The sequence below is a fragment of the Amborella trichopoda genome, chromosome 5 (assembly GCF_054954075.1).
Source record: "Amborella trichopoda isolate Santa Cruz 75 chromosome 5, AtrichopodaSantaCruz75HAP2 v2.0, whole genome shotgun sequence".
In the NCBI taxonomy this organism is placed as follows: Eukaryota; Viridiplantae; Streptophyta; class Magnoliopsida; order Amborellales; family Amborellaceae; genus Amborella; species Amborella trichopoda.
In genome coordinates this window covers 16,461,565-16,482,485 of record NC_142340.1, presented here as the reverse complement: position 1 = coordinate 16,482,485, position 20,921 = coordinate 16,461,565, and the positions used below count along the sequence as shown (strand labels likewise).

The 20,921-nt window shown below is 39.8% G+C and overlaps 1 protein-coding gene across 6 annotated transcripts in view; it reads right to left on the bottom strand.

Annotated features, from left to right (window-relative positions):
• The window catches only part of LOC18448156 (Endoplasmic reticulum vesicle transporter protein), a 44,931-nt gene that overhangs the window by 21,074 nt on the left and 2,936 nt on the right, over positions 1-20,921 (bottom strand). Inside the window, exons 2-6 of one of the 6 annotated variants that reach the window (XM_088867572.1) lie at positions 18,919-19,168; positions 15,341-15,436; positions 9,484-9,566; positions 9,218-9,293; positions 9,006-9,073 (exon numbers count right to left, since the gene is read on the bottom strand). In XM_088867572.1, the coding sequence (XP_088723698.1) occupies positions 9,006-9,073; positions 9,218-9,293; positions 9,484-9,566; positions 15,341-15,428 (315 nt within the window). In that variant the 5' untranslated portion in view covers positions 15,429-15,436; positions 18,919-19,168. Of the gene's footprint in view, positions 1-9,005; positions 9,074-9,217; positions 9,298-9,483; positions 9,567-15,340; positions 15,437-18,918; positions 19,169-20,921 lie in introns of all 6 variants that reach the window. The other 5 variants (XM_088867574.1, XM_006858234.4, XM_020675985.2 and 2 more) reach the window with 5 other exon arrangements.

Genomic DNA, 20,921 nt, shown 5'->3' with positions numbered 1-20,921 from the left:
TTGGTTGACCAAGTTGTTCAACTAGTTGTTGAGAACAAAGAAAATGGTAGGTGAATGGAAAAAAAATATTGTGGTATCTATTTATAAGAACAAAGGAGACATACCAAATTGCACAAACTATCGAGGGATCTAAATTGGGAGGTATACTAAGAAGTTGTAGGAGAGAGTAATTGAGTAACTGTATCAAAAAATCAGTGCGGCTTTATACTAGGGAGGTCAACAATTGAGACTATTTTCCAACTCAAGCAATTGATTAAAAAGTTTACGGAAAACGGAAGAGACCTCCACATGGTCTTTATTGATTTAGAAAAAGCATACAATAGGTTACCCAGAGAGTTAACTCGGTAGATGTTGGAAACGAAAGGAGACTCTAGAGGATATATTGATGTAGTGGAAGATATGTGTAAGGAGCATTAACTAGTGTGAGGACGACTAGTAGAATGCGGGAGTGTTAACTAGTGTGAGGACGACTAATAGATAGACAAGTGAGTTGTCAATGACAGTAGCCTACATCAGGTGTCAGTGTTGAGCTCAAAGCTTTTTGTTTTGGTTATGGACGAGTAAATTAGGTATGGAGGTCGTAGCCCTCATCTCTTGCCTAATCACTCTCTGAGACGATCCCCCAGGCTCTCCCCCCCCCTCGGTTTCCCCATGAAACTTCTATCATGGAATGGATTGGGTCAACCCCTCAAGCACAATGATGACCGAGACATGAGCCTCAAGTTTCGCCCTTCAATCCTCGCTCTCATTGAGACTAAACTCCCTCATCCTTCCCTTCAGCTCCATCAGTAGGTGTGGGATCATAGACCATGCCAGTGGAAAGCTTTGTCGGCCATTAGGGCTTCTGGAGGTAGTTGGGTAATCCAGGACCCCACCGACCACACCCTTATCTCCCACCAATTCCGATTGTTATTAGGTTATTGTCTTCCTCTCCAAAATTTTCAATGGCCCCCCCTGAAAGTTCTCTGCAATCTATGGCCCCAACTCTGTAAGCTCTAGACGCCTCCTCTAGGAGGAACTCGACTCAGTGGCCTCCCTATCGCATCCTTCACGGTGCCTCGGTGGGAATTTCAATATTATCTGATGGTCCTTCGAGGGAAATTCCAATGCCAATATATCCCGAGGGATGTTGGACTTCTCAAACTTCATCTCCCGGAACTCATCAATATCCGTCTCCAGGGGTACCCAATTCAATTGGTCCAATCACTCCTCAAACTAGTCTCTATCCAAACTCAACAGATTCCTCCTTAGTATTGATCGGGATGCTACCCTTCCCTGGCTCCCATGCCCTTCCTTTACCCAAATCTACTTCTGATCATTGCCCCATACTCCTAGACACCCAACCAGCTGCAAGGGGCCACAAACCCTTCAGCTTCGAGCTTTCTTAGCTCGAGGAAGCCCCCATCCACTCCTGTGTTCCATCTTGGTGGAACTATTTCTCTCTCCAGGAGTCAAATAGAGCGGGTTTCAAACTCCAGAGTTTCAAACTTCAGACCAAACTACAACACCTCAAGCGCTCCCTCAAGTCTTAGAGTCTCTGTATCCCGGGGAATTTCCAGTCACTCAAAGCCTCGCATCTTTCGATTATCCAATCCCTGGACATCATCGAGGAAAACAGACCCTCGTCCGAGGCCGAAGCTTCTCAGAGAACCCAATTCAAACTCGACTACCATTCCCTCCTTAAAAAAGAAGAGACATTCTGGTATCAGAGATCAAGAGTCAAGTGGCTCCACTTCAGAGACCTCAAAACTGATTTATTTCACTAAATAGCGAATTGACGGCATCGAGACTGAAAGGTGTAGCCAAGTGGAACTCAAGGTATTAAATTCAAAAATTCTTTTTGGTATTAAATTCAAAAATTCTTTTTTACTTTTAATCCAAATACCTGAATTCCACTTACATATGCCACAATATACTTCTGGAAAATAAAAACAATGCCCTAAATACAACTTAGGATCTTTATTTTACTGCCAAGAGAAATAGAAACCATCCAAGAACTTTAAACTAGTTTTTATAACAATTTTTAACACAATATAAGTTCCTGAAAATTACAGAAAAATAGAAAATAAAACTGAAAATAAATAAAAACTAATGGAAAGACTTACTGAAAGATGCCTGGAGTTACCCAACCAAGACTTGGTACACCCCACACCTGATTCCTCCTTAAAGTGTTGCTGATAATTCTTAGATGGGGAAGCTTTATAGGCTATCCTTCTTTCTTTAGGGTTTAAGAGAGCTCAAAAATAACCTAGGGTTTATACAAACCCTATGGGAACAAATAGGGCTGCTCTTGGGAGTTGATATCCCTCTTAAAGCTAAGCTTCTCTCTTCTTCCTTAAAAATACAGCAAACCCTAGACCAAGGTTTCTCCTAAAATAGGCCACTTCTAATTTTCTTTCAAGACAAAAATAGAGGAGAGGAGAGATGGTATGTCTCTCTTTAGGTTAAGAGAGATGACATGGTAAAATAAAAGAGACAAAGATGAACTTTTTATTACCGTGGAAAAGAGAGAGAGATCCCCAAATTTGGTGTGTGAGGAAGAGAGAGAGGTCTCCCCCAAATTTGGTGCGTCAAGGGGGAGAGAGAACCCACTAATTGCCAGGTGAGTGAGAGAGAGATCTCTTGGGAGAAATAGAAAATCTTATTTTTGGATCTCAAATAGGCTCGTCTTTAAATAGAAGGAGATCTAGAGAAAACTTATCTTCTACGTTGAATAGGATTTGCCTTATCTAATTTTCAGCTACACCATTTTAGGATAAAAAGGAAATCTGTTGGGTGAGAGATTTAATCAGAGCCATCCAACCCAAAAATCAGCCATCATGATTTTGGGTGGAAAGATTAGGAACATTATCCCTTTACACTTTGACCCAATCCACACCTATTTAAAATCAAACCAATCAAATTTAAACTTTATCCTTTTAAATTTGAAATCAAACTTCTAGATAAATCTAATCTAGATTTCCCACAACATTGGGAAACCATATCTCAATGGATATCTCATCTTTAGATTTATCATGTTTAAATTTGAATTTAAAACAAATAAGGGGGCGTGCCCCTTATTTTCCCAAATCAAATGGCGTGGGGGATTGTGCCACAAAAAGTGGCGTTCCCTCCTTTCTTTTCCTCAAAAAGTGGCGTGCCACTATTTTACCAAAGTGGCGTGCCTCCCCTAAAAAACTCTTGTCATAAAAATTAGGGTGTGCCCTTATTTTGTTAAAATATTTGACGTGCCACATGTGGGGCTGGATCCTTGGTCCCACATGTGTTATTTTTAAGGTTTTGAAATTTTCAAAAATACCTTTTTATGAAAATTTAGGGCAGAAACAATATTTTAAAATTCTGAGAAATATTTAAAAATCAAATAAATAATACCTAAATAAAATATATTAGGTGTGGACTGGTACCATTGAGTCAAAATAAGTGACACTAAGGGTTCTCCACTTGCTCTAAAACCCATGATCCACAAATGTTCTCTTATCCAACCCAACAAAGTCTCATACCCCACAGTCTCTTAACAGGGTCTCATGATTGACTTGTCAAAGTTGGATAATAAAACAGTGGGACTATGATCCTGGAATGTGGATTACAGTTCTCCCTTTTAAGAACAAATTTAGCACTTGTCACTATAGTGCAAAGGGGGCTCCCTCAATGCATATGTACACGTGTCCCTGTAAAAAGGGTTGCTTCCCATGCGGCTGTCATATGTACATGTTGTGCAGAAGTTTGTTGAGGGTTTGACCCTTGCTCTCACAGGCCTACAACCGCACACAGGAGACCACACAGTTCTCCTGCCCTACAAACATGATCCCTGGGCATCTCTCCAACTTCAACAAGGGATGACCCAATTTAATCCCTTTTCAGATATGCCGCATGCCCAGGGCCAAGGGTTTTAGACATGACCAAGTCATAAACCGCCCAACCCTTAGTCAGTCAACACACACTTCCACTAAAGTGCATATTCCACTATACATCATTTTTTACAAGATCTCTAGGCCTTTAAAGGCCACAAAAAAAAAAAACCCAACAGAGACAATACTATAAGCGCATCAAGGTCAATAATAAGGTTCTCGACCAACCATGAGAAGTGGAAGAAATCATCATATCCTTCTTCAAAACCCTCTTCACAGCCCCTGCTGGCCCAAGACCCAAAATGGCCGACCTCTCTTTCCTCTCTCTCCCACATCTGGTTGGCTGGCTAGAATGCCCTTTCTTGAAAGATTAAATTCTCTTCCCTATCACAAAACTTGGCCAAGATCACGCCCCGGGACCGGATGGCTTCCCTGTGGCACCCTTCAAGACCTTCTAGAGCACTTTCAGGAATGATTTCCTCTTTTTCTTTTTTTTGAACAGTTCCATAATAGAGGTATCATTCATAAAACTATGGATGCTACTTTTATTGATCCCCAAAATAGAACAGGTCAAAGAGCTCAAGGACTTTCGTCCCACCAGTCTCATAATTCCAGCTACAAGATTCTCTCTAAAGTTTTAGCCTCCCGCCTTAAGGAGGCCTTCTCTACATCATCTTCCACTAGCAAGGTGCCTTCGTCAAAGACCACCAAATCCTCGATGGGGTCCTTGAATATGAGTGCATCCTCTCCAAACAACTAGCTCAACAACCAGGTATTATCTTTAAAATCAACTGGGAAAACGCCTATGACCATGTTGATTGGGGCATCTTGGACGATACCCTTTCTCGGATGTGGTTTGGCGACCGATGGAGAACATGGATGAAAGGTTGTTATTCACAGCCTCACATTTCCATCCTCGTCAATGGATCATCCAAGGACTATTTCCCGACCTCTTAGGGCCTCACACAGGGTGACCCTCTCATCCTCCTTGTTTGCAATTTTTGTCGAGGTCTTCAGTCAATCTATCTCCCCCATGAACCAATCTGGCCACCTTAATGGATTCAAGAGTTGTCCCCAGGGCCCTGTCATCACCCACTTGCAATATGCCGACAATACCCTCGTTTTCGTCGGTGCATCGCCCCAGGAACTTGAATCCTCCATTTGTTCCTCAAATGCTTCTAAATTGCCAAGTTTTAAAGGTAATAGGGCCAAATCAAAAATGATTGGCGTGGCTATGAACTCGTAAGAAACACTCTCCCTTCCCTCCAGTTGGGATTGTCAGGTAGAGGACTTACACACTAACTACTTGGGTATGCCTCCTGGCCTCGGCAAAGCTAAGAAAAAACAATTGTCCCACATCATTGACAAAGTTGACCGTTGGCTCGCAGGATGGAAAGGTCGTTTTCTTTCTTTAGCCAGTAAAATAACCCTCATCAAGGCCACTTTATCCAATACCCCCGTTTACCTTATATCCTTGTTTCATATGCCAACAGTCTCTACTCATCTGGAACAGTCAATGAGCAAATTCCCTTGGGCAGGTAACTCTAGCACGAGGAACTACCACCTCATCTCTTGGGATAATTCTGCTAGCCCAAACAGTTAGGGGACCTTGGTATTCGGTAATTAAGAAAACAAAATATGGCCCTGCTGGGACCTATTCCCATCTCTCCTCTCTATCCTCAAATCAAAGCTCCACAATAGCAGAAGAAATGCCCCTCACAGGCCACTTAAAAGTTTTGAACCCGTCTTTCAGAAGACCCCTCTCCGATCCTGAAACTACCGATTTTATTAACCTTTCTACCCTTCACTCGACCTACCCTGCCCCTAGTGGCTTGGACCTACCCTGCCCCTCAAGATCCTTTTGTGTATCCTCCTCCTACAAGAAGCTGCTCGTGCCACCTACTTTCACCCTCTCACTGACCTCAATCGTCACCCAAGTTTGGTCTTCCATTGCCCCTCCAAAAGTCCAAGCTTTCATTTGGATCGCCCTCTCCGAAAAGGCCCTAACAGTCGACCATCTACAACGAAGAGGCCTCCCAATCCCCAGTAGGTGCATCACATGCCTAGCCGCTGGAGAAAGCAACCCCCATCTCTTCCTCCACTGCCAAATGGCCCAGAAACTTTGGGGAGCTTAAATAGCTTCCCACTACGGCCTCTACAGTCTGACACATGCTAACCCTTGGCCCAAAGCCGGTAGAATGATGTGGCAGGCCTTAGTAGCAGCCACTGTATGGGCCATCTGGACCAAAGGAAATTCTAAAATCTTTAAGGGCATTAAGTGTCCAAGGTCGGTACTCTTTAATAAGATCACATCTGCAACCAACCACAAGAGGTTCAAGGGCTACCCCTCCTCAACCTCCCTCCTTAATTCGCAAACCATGCTCCACTCCCGCCTTCCGAGCCTCTCTCGGGCTCGCCAATGGACACCATTCCCCTAGGTCCAGTTGGGATTGGAGTTGTTTTTCAAAATCGTAGGAGGAAAATTTTCAGTATGTTATCAGTAACGAGTGACACCAAAGAAGCCGAAACCAGGGCTCTACTTACTAGTTTGAGATTTATAAAAAACCCGTACTTGGACCTCTCATTGAAGGAGATTCCAAAACATTGTAAGATGGGCTCAGACCCCCCAAACTTCCCTTGGACTTCAAGAATTTTTTTTTTTTTTTGAGTAAAGTTAACTTTAGAGTTCCAGAAATATTCCTTAAATGCAAAGCATATTATTGAACCCAAATGTGACCATTCAACACACTTGGCTAGAATGGAAACATATCACAAAACATACGACCCAAAGAGTACCCTCGGAAGTAGCTTGTTCATAGCTCCAATTAGGTAAGTTGAGTTGTTCCTAACTTTGTACACAGAAATTTCTCTTGTCCAACGTACCTTTTTTCATTAATTTCGTAATATTTGATCAATAAATAGTTGTTGGAAACAGGCGCAGGAGCTGGAGCGCGGATCATCCATTGCTAGATGCTCCCCAGTATGGAGCAGCCATATAATAAATATACATAAATATTACAAATATAGGAAATATTGTGAAGCAAGAAAATACATGAAACTGATTTTTCGATACACAAATAAAACCACAGAAACTGAAAAACGTTAGTACAAAGTTATTAGCAAAAATAATGAAACAACATTGACACTTTCGATAAAAAATCTACGTCTATTCTTCCTATTGTAGATAAAAACATCTTCTACATATTAAAAATAATTAGAGAGAGAGAGATTAAATATGCACTATTTTGCCTCTACTCGTTCTTTGTCCATTTTTTTATTGCCTACATGGAAGAAGGGTCTAATAAAATTTCATTTGCCTCTATTTTTTTATTTTTCGGTTTAATCAAAATGCATAGAGTGCTACCATATGGAAGACAGATACAATAATAGTTACATCAATACGACCAAATCCTTCTACTGAACTACCTTAGGTTTCTCATCATTTACTTGAGAATGTAAGAAGGTACCATTTTAACCATCAACAGTTATTTTCTTCATTTCCAAATTTGTACTCACTTGTATAATATCTTTTTGGAAAAGGACAGGTTGATAATTCTATCATCTATGAAATCCTTGAGTGTACAAAAGCCACACCATGTGTCAGATCATCTAGGACTCTTAATTATTTAACTGAGAATGTATCAAAGTACCATTTAACCCATTACCAGTCTTTTCTTTTTCCGAATTCGTACTCCCCAACATATTCAACATCTTTGGATAAGAACAAATAGTAATTTTCTCACCCATAAGAAGTCCTCGTGTACAAAAGCCATACATTGTGTCAATGAACATCATTAATGCCCAAATGTCAAAACACATCATTAATGCCCGGACACTTGTAAAACAGCAAAACTAATAACTGGACAGTGTGTAGTCATTATTGGTATTGTGCCCTTACATTATTTTTGTATTACCTGAAGTACCATAGTCTATACTTCATTCAAGGTAGAGATTGTTTCTCTGTAATTGACGGCAACATAGTAATTATTTCCATGTGTTGACAGTCATAAGACAGCAACATTACTGTCTACATAGTGCATAATGTAATTACTATTTTTCCTTTAATAATACCTAAAGTATCATTGATTGTATTCAGTACAAGGCTTTTATTTATAACTAAGAGCAACAGTAATTCTATTATGATAGTGTTCCCGAGACCAATGGAAGAGTATTCTCCTTTTCAAAAAACACGATCCGCCCACAATCCTCTCTCCAGAACGAGGTGATCAAGATTACTGGGCGGAAGGGGCACATTGGACCGGCAATCCAGTAACTATGAATTAATTATTTATCAAAAACATATGCCTAGCACATGAGAGAAATTAGTCCAGTGATGAGTTCCCAGCCAAAATTAAAAATATATATATTTTTTAGGACATTCTAGACATCTTTTTGTTTATCCATTAATGTACTTTCAAAATGAGCAAAGTTTAATTTGAATTGGTGTTCACAAGAACAAGTCTTTCCATCCACCCCCAAAAGAATGCAAGTAAACCATATTTATTGGCACGAATGTTAAAAAAGAGAACTTCATTTACATCCTTTACTTTCTTAAAAGTTAAAATGCCTAAGTTCTTTTGATGAGGCTGCTGCATTGGGCACTTTTATTCTGCTCATTTGACAAGTACATACTAGTTTTCCCTGACATAGAGAGAACATTACAGATGCCGCTTTTTCCCCCTAACATTTTATATGGGATACTAATTATTGTCACTAATAGTGTACAAATTATGTTGCATGCATACTCTTTTACTATTTGAGTTTGTGCTTCTGCATCTTCATGTATGATAACACCCCTCTACATTAATTTTCTGCTCAAATTAAATATGATTCTATCCAATAAGTTAAATGTCAGAGCCTATCATGCTACTTCACCAGTTAGATCTTAAATGTAAATCAAACTTTTCATATATACAACAAGAGCCGGAATCTCAGAAGCCACAAAAATAACATGTTAAAGGCTAATGTTTCAAACAATAGAGAAGGATAGTGGCCAAGCCATGAAGACAAAATCAATGACATCCGCTTTCATGCATAGCTGTTAATGATGAATATCACGAACAGACAAAATCCAAAGAAGAAAACATGGCAATATCTCATTCATCTTTCTTGCAATTCAAAGCAAAGCTACAAGAGGGAGTTAAAGCATTGTCTTACTTTCCATATATTTGTATCAAGGTCTACCTCATGCTTTCCTGACATGTCAATAGCATCCACACTTAAAACTGCACCAAAAAATCTACTGTCAATGTCTAAAAATTGTCAGAATGCAAAACTTAAAAAAAGGAAATCAAGAAAGTATAAAAGATATATGACCACCAAATGAAATGTTTCAGTTAAAAAAGGAAGTAACGAAGTAAGATACAAACCCTCGCAAGGTAGTGCAGGAAATGTCATATTTATATGGATTGGAAGGGTTTCCCCACGCTTCAAATCTACAGACATCTGTCTATCATATACATGAGACCAAAACACAACCAGAATAGTTAGTCTGACTTACAAAAGCAAATATATGCTACAAAACTGAGTTTGTAAGTTAAGATTATTAAATACCACAGTGTAAAAGAGAAAAAGGTGAAGTCCTCAAATAAAGATAAAAGTGCGAAAGGGAGGTAGGGTGTTATTTGGTTCGGACCTGGTGCACAGTGTAAGTTGCAAGATAGTATTTCAACTCATGCACAAATAGTGTAGCCATTATGACAAGCCCCATGATCGAGACTGAAACAAAACGAAATAAAAGAAAGAATTTTAGTACAATCAGAAGAGCTCAACTCAATAGACGGCTCCTACTAAAATATTATATTCATCTTCATTAATCTAGGAGGTCTCCAAGACCTACAACTGCAAGCATGTATATGTCATTGTGAGGCCCGTTTGCATATACACATTAAACAATCTGAGAATGTAATTCTTATGGAAAGAAATGAAACACAGACAACAAACAGAAATTTCATGCGCGATAATGTCATAATAATAAAGCAATAAAGTCTTCTCCTTCTTTCCTTACTCCACTTTGATCACATGACTCATAAGTTTTCACTTAACTTCTACTTAGAATGAATCACTACAATTACAATTAGAAAAATTTAGACATGTTAATTACTATTATCTTGCTATTTAGTTATAACTGATGACTAACTCTTAATGAATATGTTATGTACAGTACATCTTATTTTGAAATTCCAAAACCAAAAAGCTTGTCTTTGAAACTAAAACCAAAATATTTTAACCATAAGTTCAAATATTACGCCTCACTCTTGGAAGACAAAAATCTTAAAGCCCTTTTTTTTTTTGATAAAGTTAACATTGTATTGCTAAGAAGTGTTAGATTACAGAGGAATGGTGATCCGAGAGCACCCTCAAGGCGGGTCTCTCAATAAAAAATGGGTCAACCAACCATGTACAAAAAATGGGCTTATAGAACCTGCCCGATTATGATGATTTACAACAAGTTCTAAAAAAACTGGGCTTATAGATTTGCATGAATACAAAAGAAGTTCTATGTTGTGTGCCTGTGGTCCAGAGCAAAAAAGAAGGTGGACCGGGCGTGATCTTCTACTTGGGTTCTAGCCCCATCTTTCGCCATGAGATCGGCGAGTTCGTTGGACGTCCTCCAGGTATGCTTCCATGAGACGTCTGTATCCCTGCAAATGTGAGCAATTTCATCAAAAATCGAAGCTAAGTACCATGGAGGTGGTGTCGTCCCGGTTGCCCAAGAAATAATATTTTGTGCGTCTCCTTCCACTAACAGGTGTGGTCCCCAGGACCCAGTAGTAGGGCTATGCCTTCAGCGTAATGAGAATCTTTATGGCCTATGTGCTCAAAGTAGGTAAAGAAGATATTGCGATGATGATCTCTAAAGATACCCCCAGTGCCTGCCGGGCCAGGGTTCCCTAAGGACCATCCATCAAAATTGAGCTTGATGGCACCTTCTGGTGGTGGCAGCCAGTTGTTTGGTCTTTGAGCCTTTCGTGGTTGGTAGTTGAGAACGTTTTCCCATTGGCTGACGAAGGAGTTCCCTGATATGCCCGAGAACACCTTGTGGTTTGAGGCCCAGAAAGTTGCTAACGAAGTAACCTTGCGAAATAGTGCTGATATTTGAAGTTTGTGGCCTTGAAAAATTATGGTATTTCTTTCTACCCAGATTACCCATATGGTAGCAACTAAGGTAGCCTTCCACTTCCAACCTTCCGCCAGTGTGACGCATGATCTGAAGAAATCAGGGCCTTTACCGTTGGAGGTGTGACCCATTGGATACAAAACAGTTGCAATACTTGGCTCCAAAGGTTGTGAGTAAATTTGCAGAGGATAAATAGGTGGGGATTGGATTCATCCTCGCTTAAGCACATGACACATCTATTGGGGATTGAAATTCCTCTCTTTTGAAGTTGGTCCACTGTGAGTGGCTCATTGAGAACAGGCAATTCAATTGAAAGTTTGAACTTTGGGTGAGGCGATGGTGGACCAGACTTTTGATAGTACCGAGGTAGGATTAAGAGGAAAGGTGGGGGGTTGGAATAGCCTTTAATAAAAGGAGGCTACCGTGAAGATACCTAGAGAGGCTAGAGTCCATACCATAGCGTCCTTCCCTTGTGTTGAAATGAAGATTGAATGTAAGACTGCCGAAAGCAATTGGAAGTGATTGGTTTTCTCTTCCGAGAGGTTTCATTTGAAAGAGGGGTTCCAGATTCTTTGGCCTCCTGACAATACCATTTCCTCTGCGATGGTAGTCTTGAGGCAAGTAAGTAAAAGGCTGGAAAACGATCGCTAAGGGGGGTGTGTCCTAGCCATAGATTTGACTAGAAGCACACTCTAGTACCTTCTCTTGGATTGAATCTGAGGTACTTTTTGAATTATGAGAGGGAAGAGAAGGATTTCCACGCTCCTTAGGCTCTATTGAACTGTCTCCTTTCAGGCACCCAAGCTCCTTCCGGGATCCTGTATTTTTTACGCAAAACCTGCGCCCAAAGAGAGTCTGGCTAAGTGGCTAGTCGCCATCACCATTTCCCTAGGAGTGCCAAATTGTGTTTTCTAAGGATCCTAATCCCTAGTCCTCTCTGGTGTTTGGGTAAGCATATCTTATCCCACGATATAAGGTGAAATTTGGTCCTTTCCGCCTGCCCTGACCAAAGGAAGTTTCTCATAAGCTGATCCAGATGATTGGCCACCGAAGATGGCATGTGGAAGAGGGACATGAGGTATACCAAAGAATTTGCCAGGATTGCTTTGATCAAAGTGACTCTACCTTCCATAGAGAGGTATCTTCCTTTCCACCCTGCCAAACGCCTATCAACCTTGTCTATCACATGGGACCATTGTCTCTTTTTAGGTTTCCCCAATCCCAACGGTAGACCTAAGTAGGTTGTGAGGAGTTCCTCCACTTTGCATTCCCAATTAGGGATGAACGCTCTGATTTCTGCATTCATTAGTGCAACTCCCATCATTTTAGATTTTTCCATATTGACTTTGAACCCTGTAGCTACTTGGAAGCAATTTAGATAAAGCTTCAAAGTATCAACTTCTCTTGAAGAGGCGTCAAGAAACACTAAGGTGTCATCTGCATATTGCAAGTGAGACACTGTTGGGCCATGGGGGCTGCTCTTGAATCCAGAGAGAAGACCTTCCTAGTAAAGGCGGCAGATCGAGCGGCTGAAGACTTCTTCTGTGATGGTGAACAAAAATGGGGAGAGAGGGTCCCCTTGACGTAGTCCCCTCGAGGATGGGAAAAATCCTTTTGGAGTTCCATTGATGAGGATCGCAAAATGAGGATGAGAGTAGCAACCTCTCATCTACTTCCTCCAACAGTCCAGAAAGCCCATTCTTGCCATTGACTCCTCCAGAATCGACTAGCCAACGTGGTCATACGCTTTCTCCCAATCAATTTTGAAGATTAGGCCTAGCTTTGGAAAAGTGCCTCGAGTGGATGCACTCGTGAGCTACTAAGGCCCCATCTAAGATCTGCCTATCTTTGATGAAGGCAGTCTAAGATGGTGAGATGATTAAAGGGAGGACTTGTTGTAGCCTTGAAGCCAGGACTTTGTCCAGAATTTTGTAAGAAGAGATAAGCAGGCTGATCGGGCGAAAGTCCTTGAGATCCTCCGCCCCTTCAACTTTGGGGACAAAGGCTATGAAGGTGACATTGATAGCTTTGTGAAGAATTCCCTGATGGAAGAATTCCTCAAAAAACCTAGTGAAATCAGAACGGAAAGTATTCTAGAAGAATTTAAAAGGTGCTATCGAAAATTTGTCTGGTTCGGGGGCTTTATCTTTGGCTAAGTCATCGATAGCTTTTAAAATTTCTTCTTCAGAGAAAGGTTGCTCTAGCCAAATTGCCCGATCTTCCGAGAGGGTGCAGAAATCAAGAGTCATCATTCTCGGTCTTGAGTCAGATGGAGCTGCATAGAGTGTCTGAAAGAACTCTAGAATTGCCAACTCGATTTCTTCTGTTGTACGAGGTAGCAGTTATTAGATATGATAATCGAGATAGTATTGTCTCTTCTGCGACAATTAGCTATCCGGTGGAAGAAGGCTGTATTATGGTCCTCAACTTTCATCCAGTTAACTCTTGATCTCTGAAACCAGTAAAGTTCTTTTTTGAGGGTTGAGACTTGATAGGTATTCCAATTTAGTTTTTGTTCTAAGATCGAGCACAATGTCAATCAAGGTTTTTGAGGGAAGCTTTGAGAGTAGTTGTCGGGGATGGAACTACTCTAGGTTTTGAGGGAGACTTTGAGAAGTTGGATATTGGTCTAGAGCCTATAGCGTGCTCTACCCGAGACCTGGGAGGAGAAGGACTTCCACCAGGTTGGGATCAGGCTGAGGAGAGACTCCTCTTGAAGAGATGCTAATTTCAAATCTGAAAGGTTTCGAACCTCTCCTTACTGCGTAGGTATCCAGAAGGATGGGGTAGTGGTCAGAGGTGGGTTTAGGTCGTGCCATGGCATGCAATCCGGGAAAATGTTCCACCCAATTCAAGGATAAAAGAAATCTATCTAATTTAGAGATGGATGGTTTGGGTGCATGATTGGACCACGTGTAGCAACTTCCTTGAAGTGGGATGTCAAGGAGTTCATTCCGACTAATGAAGTCAGAGAAGACCCTCATACCCTGAGAGATAGTGGTGGAGGAATTCCTCTCAAAAGACCATCTTGTGATGGTAAAATCTCCTCCCATACACCAAACTGGGTGGGGTAGGGATGCTACTTGGTCCAATTCTGCCCAAAGTCGTTGTCCGCGGGGAGCTGAATGCGAGTCGTAGATGGCCGTAGATGGCCGTAAATTTCCAAGGGAAGCCGTCTGATGTACGTGAAAGGAGTACAGTGACAGAGAACTCCCCAATGTGGGAGGAGTTGAGGGTGTGATCTGAAGGGTTCCTGACCACCTAGATGCCCCCTGATGCCCCATTCGCTATCAGAGAGACCCACTGGCAGGGTCTTCTGCCCCACACCTGACATATGAGCTGGAGAGTGGGCTCTGGTAGTTTAGTTTCAATGAGAGCAAGTTTTAAGGTAAAGTCCTTGACAGCGTCCCTTTTGAACGACTGTCCCAAACCTCTTACATTCCACGTAAAAATCTTCATGGTTCGGGCGTGTGAATGGAGGAGGAGGCCAATCTAGAAGACCTCCTCGGAAGAGTGGTGATAATAGAGGTCGAGAGGTCATCTGCAAGCTGTCCCTCGTAGGAAATAGATGAAAACAAGTTCAAGAGTTCTCTCTGTCCTTTAAATCTCACCTTCAGCCGACTCTGCACGTCTGCAAGTAGAAATTTGTGAGCCGGTCCTTCAGGGTCATCATATTGGAAACCCATGATCCTGTACATTTCTTTCATTATGTCCTCTTCCCTGTTTTTTCCACCCCCCTCGACCTCCTCGGTGTTGTCGAAGGCCGAAGAGGGAGAGATAGGTGAACTTGGTGCCACGGTCGACTCTACGACTCTACTTTGGGGTCAGCCAAGGGAGGGGTTAGGTTGATGGGGTAGAGGTCTCATGGAGCCGTTTAAAGTCCTCATGGAACCGTTTAAAACACTAGTCGACATTCATCTCTCCAATCCAATGGTGAAAGAAGATAAGTCACTTGATATCGTTTGGGAGATGTGGAAATCAATAGCAAGTTGAAGGTTATTCCCTTCTCCCTATAAGTCATTATATTGCAATCACTTTGTCGGTCACCAATGCCAAATTATCCAAAGGCAGAATATGCCACATGAAATTCGCAAGTATGGGTTTAATTTTGGAAAGATTATGAAACATAATATGATATTTTTCTAGCTAGACCATGAACCTCGACAAGTTGGTTGATTTAGTTTCAATTATTTATCTAAGGAAAATAACTATTTTATCAAAAACCATATTAGGATCTGAGATGCTAGACTTTGCAAGAAACCATCTATGAATAGGATTTAGTCAACTAATTCCCATTATAAACATTTTAAATGACCAAATTTTGTAAAATAGAAAAGAAGCTTATGACTTAATGCAATGAAAAGAGGCTTACCAACAGCTCCGGATTGGGTCTTCTGCAACAAGTGTTCCTCAGCACGAGGAAATGCATCCAAGGACTTCAGCACTTGTAGCCTCCCCATGCCAATTGCTGCAGCAATAGAAGATGTTTATACAATTGATCATGACAAACTCATAAAAATTTAATGTTTGGAGAAGTACTTTGCAAAAATTATGATACATGGAACCAAACTCAGTGAATAGCATAAACACTACACTAGGAGGAAAGATACTGCTTTACGAGACCAACAATATTGCAAATCATGAAAATACAAATTTAGTAAAGTATCAAACAGAAACCATCATCTGTAGAATCCAAAACTTTTTTAGAGACGACTCAAAAAAATTACCATTCGTTATAAAATACACTTATTTTAATTTCTAAAATTTACATGCGGTTTATATAAAACATGTAAATTGCCCTTTGTGGGATTTGAACTTGCAAGTCTCCAAGCTTCTAGATTAAATTCATTGGTTCTACCAAAAGTCCAAAATAATTATCAGAGATGTTAGACATATTAATATATAATATTATCACTAAGAATATATAAAAACCAACACTTTAAGTTATAAAATAACAGAAACAAATATATTTTTATTTTCTTGCATAAAATAAATGATTTTTTTTTTTTAGAAAAAGGTTAATTAATAAATGTATATTATTAAGGTTTAAATTTTACTACTTTAAATAGTTTTACTTTTTATGTTCTTTAATTATTTATTTTTACACTAAATTTATATATGGATGATTATACGCATGTGTCGAGTCCATACTGGATTTTCGAGGCAACGTACTAGACACTCAAAACACCTACCAAATACAACACCCATGTCAGTGTCCATCTAAAACTGCATATAGGGCCTGTTTGATAACTGGAAGCAAGTTTATGAACTGTAAATTGGAATTTCCTCCTTGCTGGGAAGATATAAGTTATTGTAAGAAGTTCCTGCTTTTTGTGTTTGATAACCTCCTGGGAAGTTAAAGAAGTTCTTGGTTTCTGTGTTTGATAATCCCCTAGGAAGTTAAAGAAGTTCTTGGGCCTCCTCTATAGGGTTCCACTGGCTCATATTGCTATGGTAATCTATAGCAGTTATAATAAAGCCTCGTTAGGTTGATTTCTTTAAACTCGAAGGCACTAAATATTAAGCATAAATAAATAATAAAAAGTACAAGCCATTATTGTTCAAACATAAATAGAGAAATGCAGAGAAAGCCAGAACAAAGTACCACAATGAATTTTAGTAATCATTGGAAGCTCAAAGTATAATCCAATAACCAAGTTCTACAACAACGAGAATGCAGATCTATATCGTCTAGACACTTTAAAAAGAAACAACACAAAAAATTGTCATATAGAGCTTAAGGAAACTCAATGCGTCGAAAATGCCAAAACTGTACAAAGTAAAACCATCATAGAATTCAACATAAAAGATCAGAATAAGAATGCAATGACCACAATTCAACATGCTGAACTGTTTAGCATTTAGCACACAAAAGGTTCCCAAGGATGCAAAAAAAGACAATGTTGGAAATGTACATGCTCAACCAGAATCATAACCACCCTGTACTATTGAACCATAAATAAAGCATAACAAAAGAGAGCATAATAACAGAAATCTAATCAAATCCTATAAAAGAAAGCAAGATAATTAGTAATGGCCTATTCTTCAAGCATAGGTTTCACTAAGTTCAAGTGGTCTATAATTCAAATTCACATTCAAATAGAATATGGCAGGTATACACAATCAGTAAGGAGCTAAGTGGGCAATGAATAAACTAGAGAGATAGAAATAGATAAGTATCAAAAGAAGGAAATATCTCATATAAGAAGAGACCCAAGGTCTCATCTGCGGTTAAAGCAATGTCTTCCATTATGAGCCATCCCATATGAAATGTCATACTCAGAATATTGTCATCAAGTCCATCCCCAGCTAATGCTCTCTCTCTCTACACCCACATGTTGCATGAAAACATCTCACCTGATAACTTCACCTTCCCCTTAATGAGTAAATCACACTAACTATGTGATGCCATCATAATCATTACAGCCAATCTTATTGTTTCTTTCAAACCAAATACAGCTGAAGATCCTTACAGTAAATAACAGATAATAGAGTATTGCCACAATTTGCAGCATAATGAAAAAAACCTTCTCAATAACTCTGTAATAATTTTCTAAAGGGATAATGGATAAATTGATTTGTCATCCAAACGACATCCGAGCAATTTCTCAAATAAGGATGTGACATGGATTAGTTAAACAGAAATATAGAAAAAACGACAAACAACATTTTAATTAGCCATGAAAGTAAAGTTGTTCGCTTTGGAAATCAGTGTTCGATAAGAGCACTGAAACCAAATCCTCATTCATTACGAACCCGAAACCACCTTCCAATTTCCAAATTTGACTATGACCGTTCCCAGAAACTAAAGTTTCTTGACAGAAGTCCTACAAAACTAAAACCAATAATACTCATTTGATGCAAATAGTCTCTGAAAATTAGCATATGGGTGTCAACTTTCTTCTCTCTTTTGGTGTCATGGCATGGACAATAGTCCCTATGCTTGGTATCACAGAACTCGAAGAAGTTGGGGATGGTGGTCTCATTGTCTGATAGGTTTGGGAGTGAAGGATCAGAGTGGTGATGTTCAAAGTCCAAAAAGGGTCCAGATTGGTGAAGAGTAAGGAGATCCAGCCTTACCCCATTACCAAAACAATCTGCAGTTGAATTGGAGCACGAGTTTAGGAGAAGAGAATATGGTTTTTTGTGGAGATTTGAACCAAGCAAGTAGGAGAAGAGGCAGAGGAGAGAGATACAGGAAAATATAAATTGACGGATTACCCAAGCTAATCTGAAAATCTGAACCAAGTAAGTCTTTTTTTTTTCTAATCCTCTTTTTCAAATAAACTATTTTTGAGAGTGGGTCCTCTAAATAATATTCGATTTGCAGCTCCAAAAGATTTAAATCTTTTGCATTTGTCCAAAATTGAGTTTGAGGGTTGAGAATTCTTGGAGCTCTAATTCAATTTTTTCAATTTTTTATGGGATTGTTTCCATAATAAAAACAATATAACAAATTTTAAGGCTTGCATGAACTAGGGTGATGCTAATGTAGCAATCTCACAGTGAATCAAGCTAATCAAAATTACAGCAGTCTGGAATGAAGTATACTGATTCCAACAAGAAATCATGCAGACAACCAACTAGCTCTCTAATATCTTATCATGCAGACAACCAACAAGCACTTAATACAGATAGATTGTCAGGGAACTTATTGTCAAGCAATCAAAACAATCAGTTCAACCCTGAATCTAGATTTACAACATAGAAAAATCATGAAATAAACCTTTTGCATTGCCTTAGAACTCGATTTACAACATAGAAAACTATTAAACAAATTTAATACTACATTCAACATAGGAAATTATACAAAAATAAGTAGATTTAACCCTAGAAATGTTTTTATAGGGTTTCCTCCAAAACAAACCCTGAGAAAAATGTTGTTAATAGAGAAATCCGAAATTAGCAAGAAAAAAGAAGAAAAAAATGCAAATTCAACAAAGGACTCACTGATTGGAGGTACTTGTTGAGGTTGCAAGGCCGAGAATAGTACTGGGCGAGAGGCTGCCTTTACTGGGAAGAGAGAGCGAGAGAAAACTTTCGCAGTGGAGCTGCTGTTTTGCTGAGCGGCTAATTGCGAAGAGAGGGGTGGCTGAGCGGCTGAGTAAACCCTAGGGCACAATTTTATCGGGGGCAAGGTTTGATATAAACTTCCCTTTTCAAGTTCCGACCTTTTAGTCGGAACTTTTTACATACAAAGCTGGGAACATGAACAGTGATAGGTAAGTTCTTTATTTACCTTACTGTTTTTTATCAAACACAGAAGATGAACAGTAATGCCTTAGTTCTAACTTCCAGGAAGCAACTTCCTGTTATCAAACATGCCCATAAAGACCTTTGAACCAACCCCCTGAAGCTCTAGTATGGAAAAGCTTTAAAATGTGTGGTTTCTTATCCAAATGAAATTGACATTCAATCGTGGATTTCAAAATCAAGTATGGAATCAGCTGTTTTTGTGAATGTTGGGTTTCAATTGATCAGCACTAAAATGTGGTATTAGAACCACCATTGATTCACCCATGGTCAAGTGGCCTCCCTAGACTAGAACATGGGATTCTAGTCGGTTTGAACTTTGAAGGCAAGGATGGCCTTCCAAATTGACTCATAATCCGCCATCAAAAAGTGCTTGAGGTGTTCACATCCCTTGGCTAACAAAATTGTCAAAGCTTTGGTACCAGATACGCGGCTGTTTTACTCAAGCCAGATAACCCAGATGGCAACCATGGTTGGGGTGGAAATAGACGCAGAAAATACTCGTTGGATGGACTTATGCGTCACCCAATATCAGTCAAAAGCTTGAAAGTAGGTTACCTCAGATTTTGCCTCCCACCGTACAATGCAGGAATACATAATCACTAGTCTCTTCTGCAACCTTGCACATTGTGGTTGTTCAATACATGGAATATCCTTGCAAGTAAATAAACTACACATGTTCCTCTCAAAAGCATTAACCAGTTGAAAGCTTGCATTTTTGAGGAGCTTAGGTAGTTAGTTAGGCTCTGCTAATGATGCTTGAGTTTGGGGAGAAAAGGAGGTGGAGTGGTAGAAGGAAGAAACATAGAACTTTATAGCCCGATTAAATCACCTTATAACTATTGTTCAAAAAAAACGGACCGCCCAGCGCCTTGGCAGTCCAAAAGGCCTGAGCGCATAGCCCAGACCTAAGTGGTAAAACTGGGCGGTCCGTCCCTGAGCAGCCACCTAACGCCCAGCCTTGGGCGGCCGCCCATGGCTTGCGCCTCGCCCAGAGGCAGAAAAAATGATTTTTTTTTTTTTTCGTTTTGTTATTTTGAAAGATTTAAAGGTTAAGAATGATGGCTTTTAGGTTCATTTGAACCCTAAACCCACAAGAAGCCCCTTAAGACTAAAAAAAACCTCCAAAAAACTCCATTTCATTGGATCGATCATCGAATCATCGAAGTGTTTCTCAAAGTTTGGAGTTCAAGCAACCAAAGTAAGTGCATTTTTTAGATTGCTTGCTTTATTTTGAGATGTCTTCTTCAGGAGTTAGTCAGAGTAGAGATCCAGGTTGGAAATATGGATACAACCCGAATCCAAATGACAAAAATTGCGTTAGATGCAATTTTTGTGAAAAAGATACAAAAGGAGGCATAAACTGGTTTAAGAAACGTCTTGCCGGTATTAAGGGGGATGTTGCCCCATGTAAAAATGTTCTTGAAGCTGTCAGAGGGAGATTAAGCAATTTTTAAGTTATGTAAAACAAAAACAAGAACAAAATCCTTGTCATAGATCTATTTCTGCTACTCTTAAAAAAAGTGATCCGGGTTGGAAATATGGATATAACCCAAAACCAAATGATAAAAATTGTATAAGGTGTAATTTTTGTGAAAAATATACCAAAGGGGGTATTAGCCGATTCAAAAAATACCTTACTGGTGTTAAAGATAATGTTGCTTCTTGTACAAAGGTTCTTGAAGCAGTTTGAGATGAGA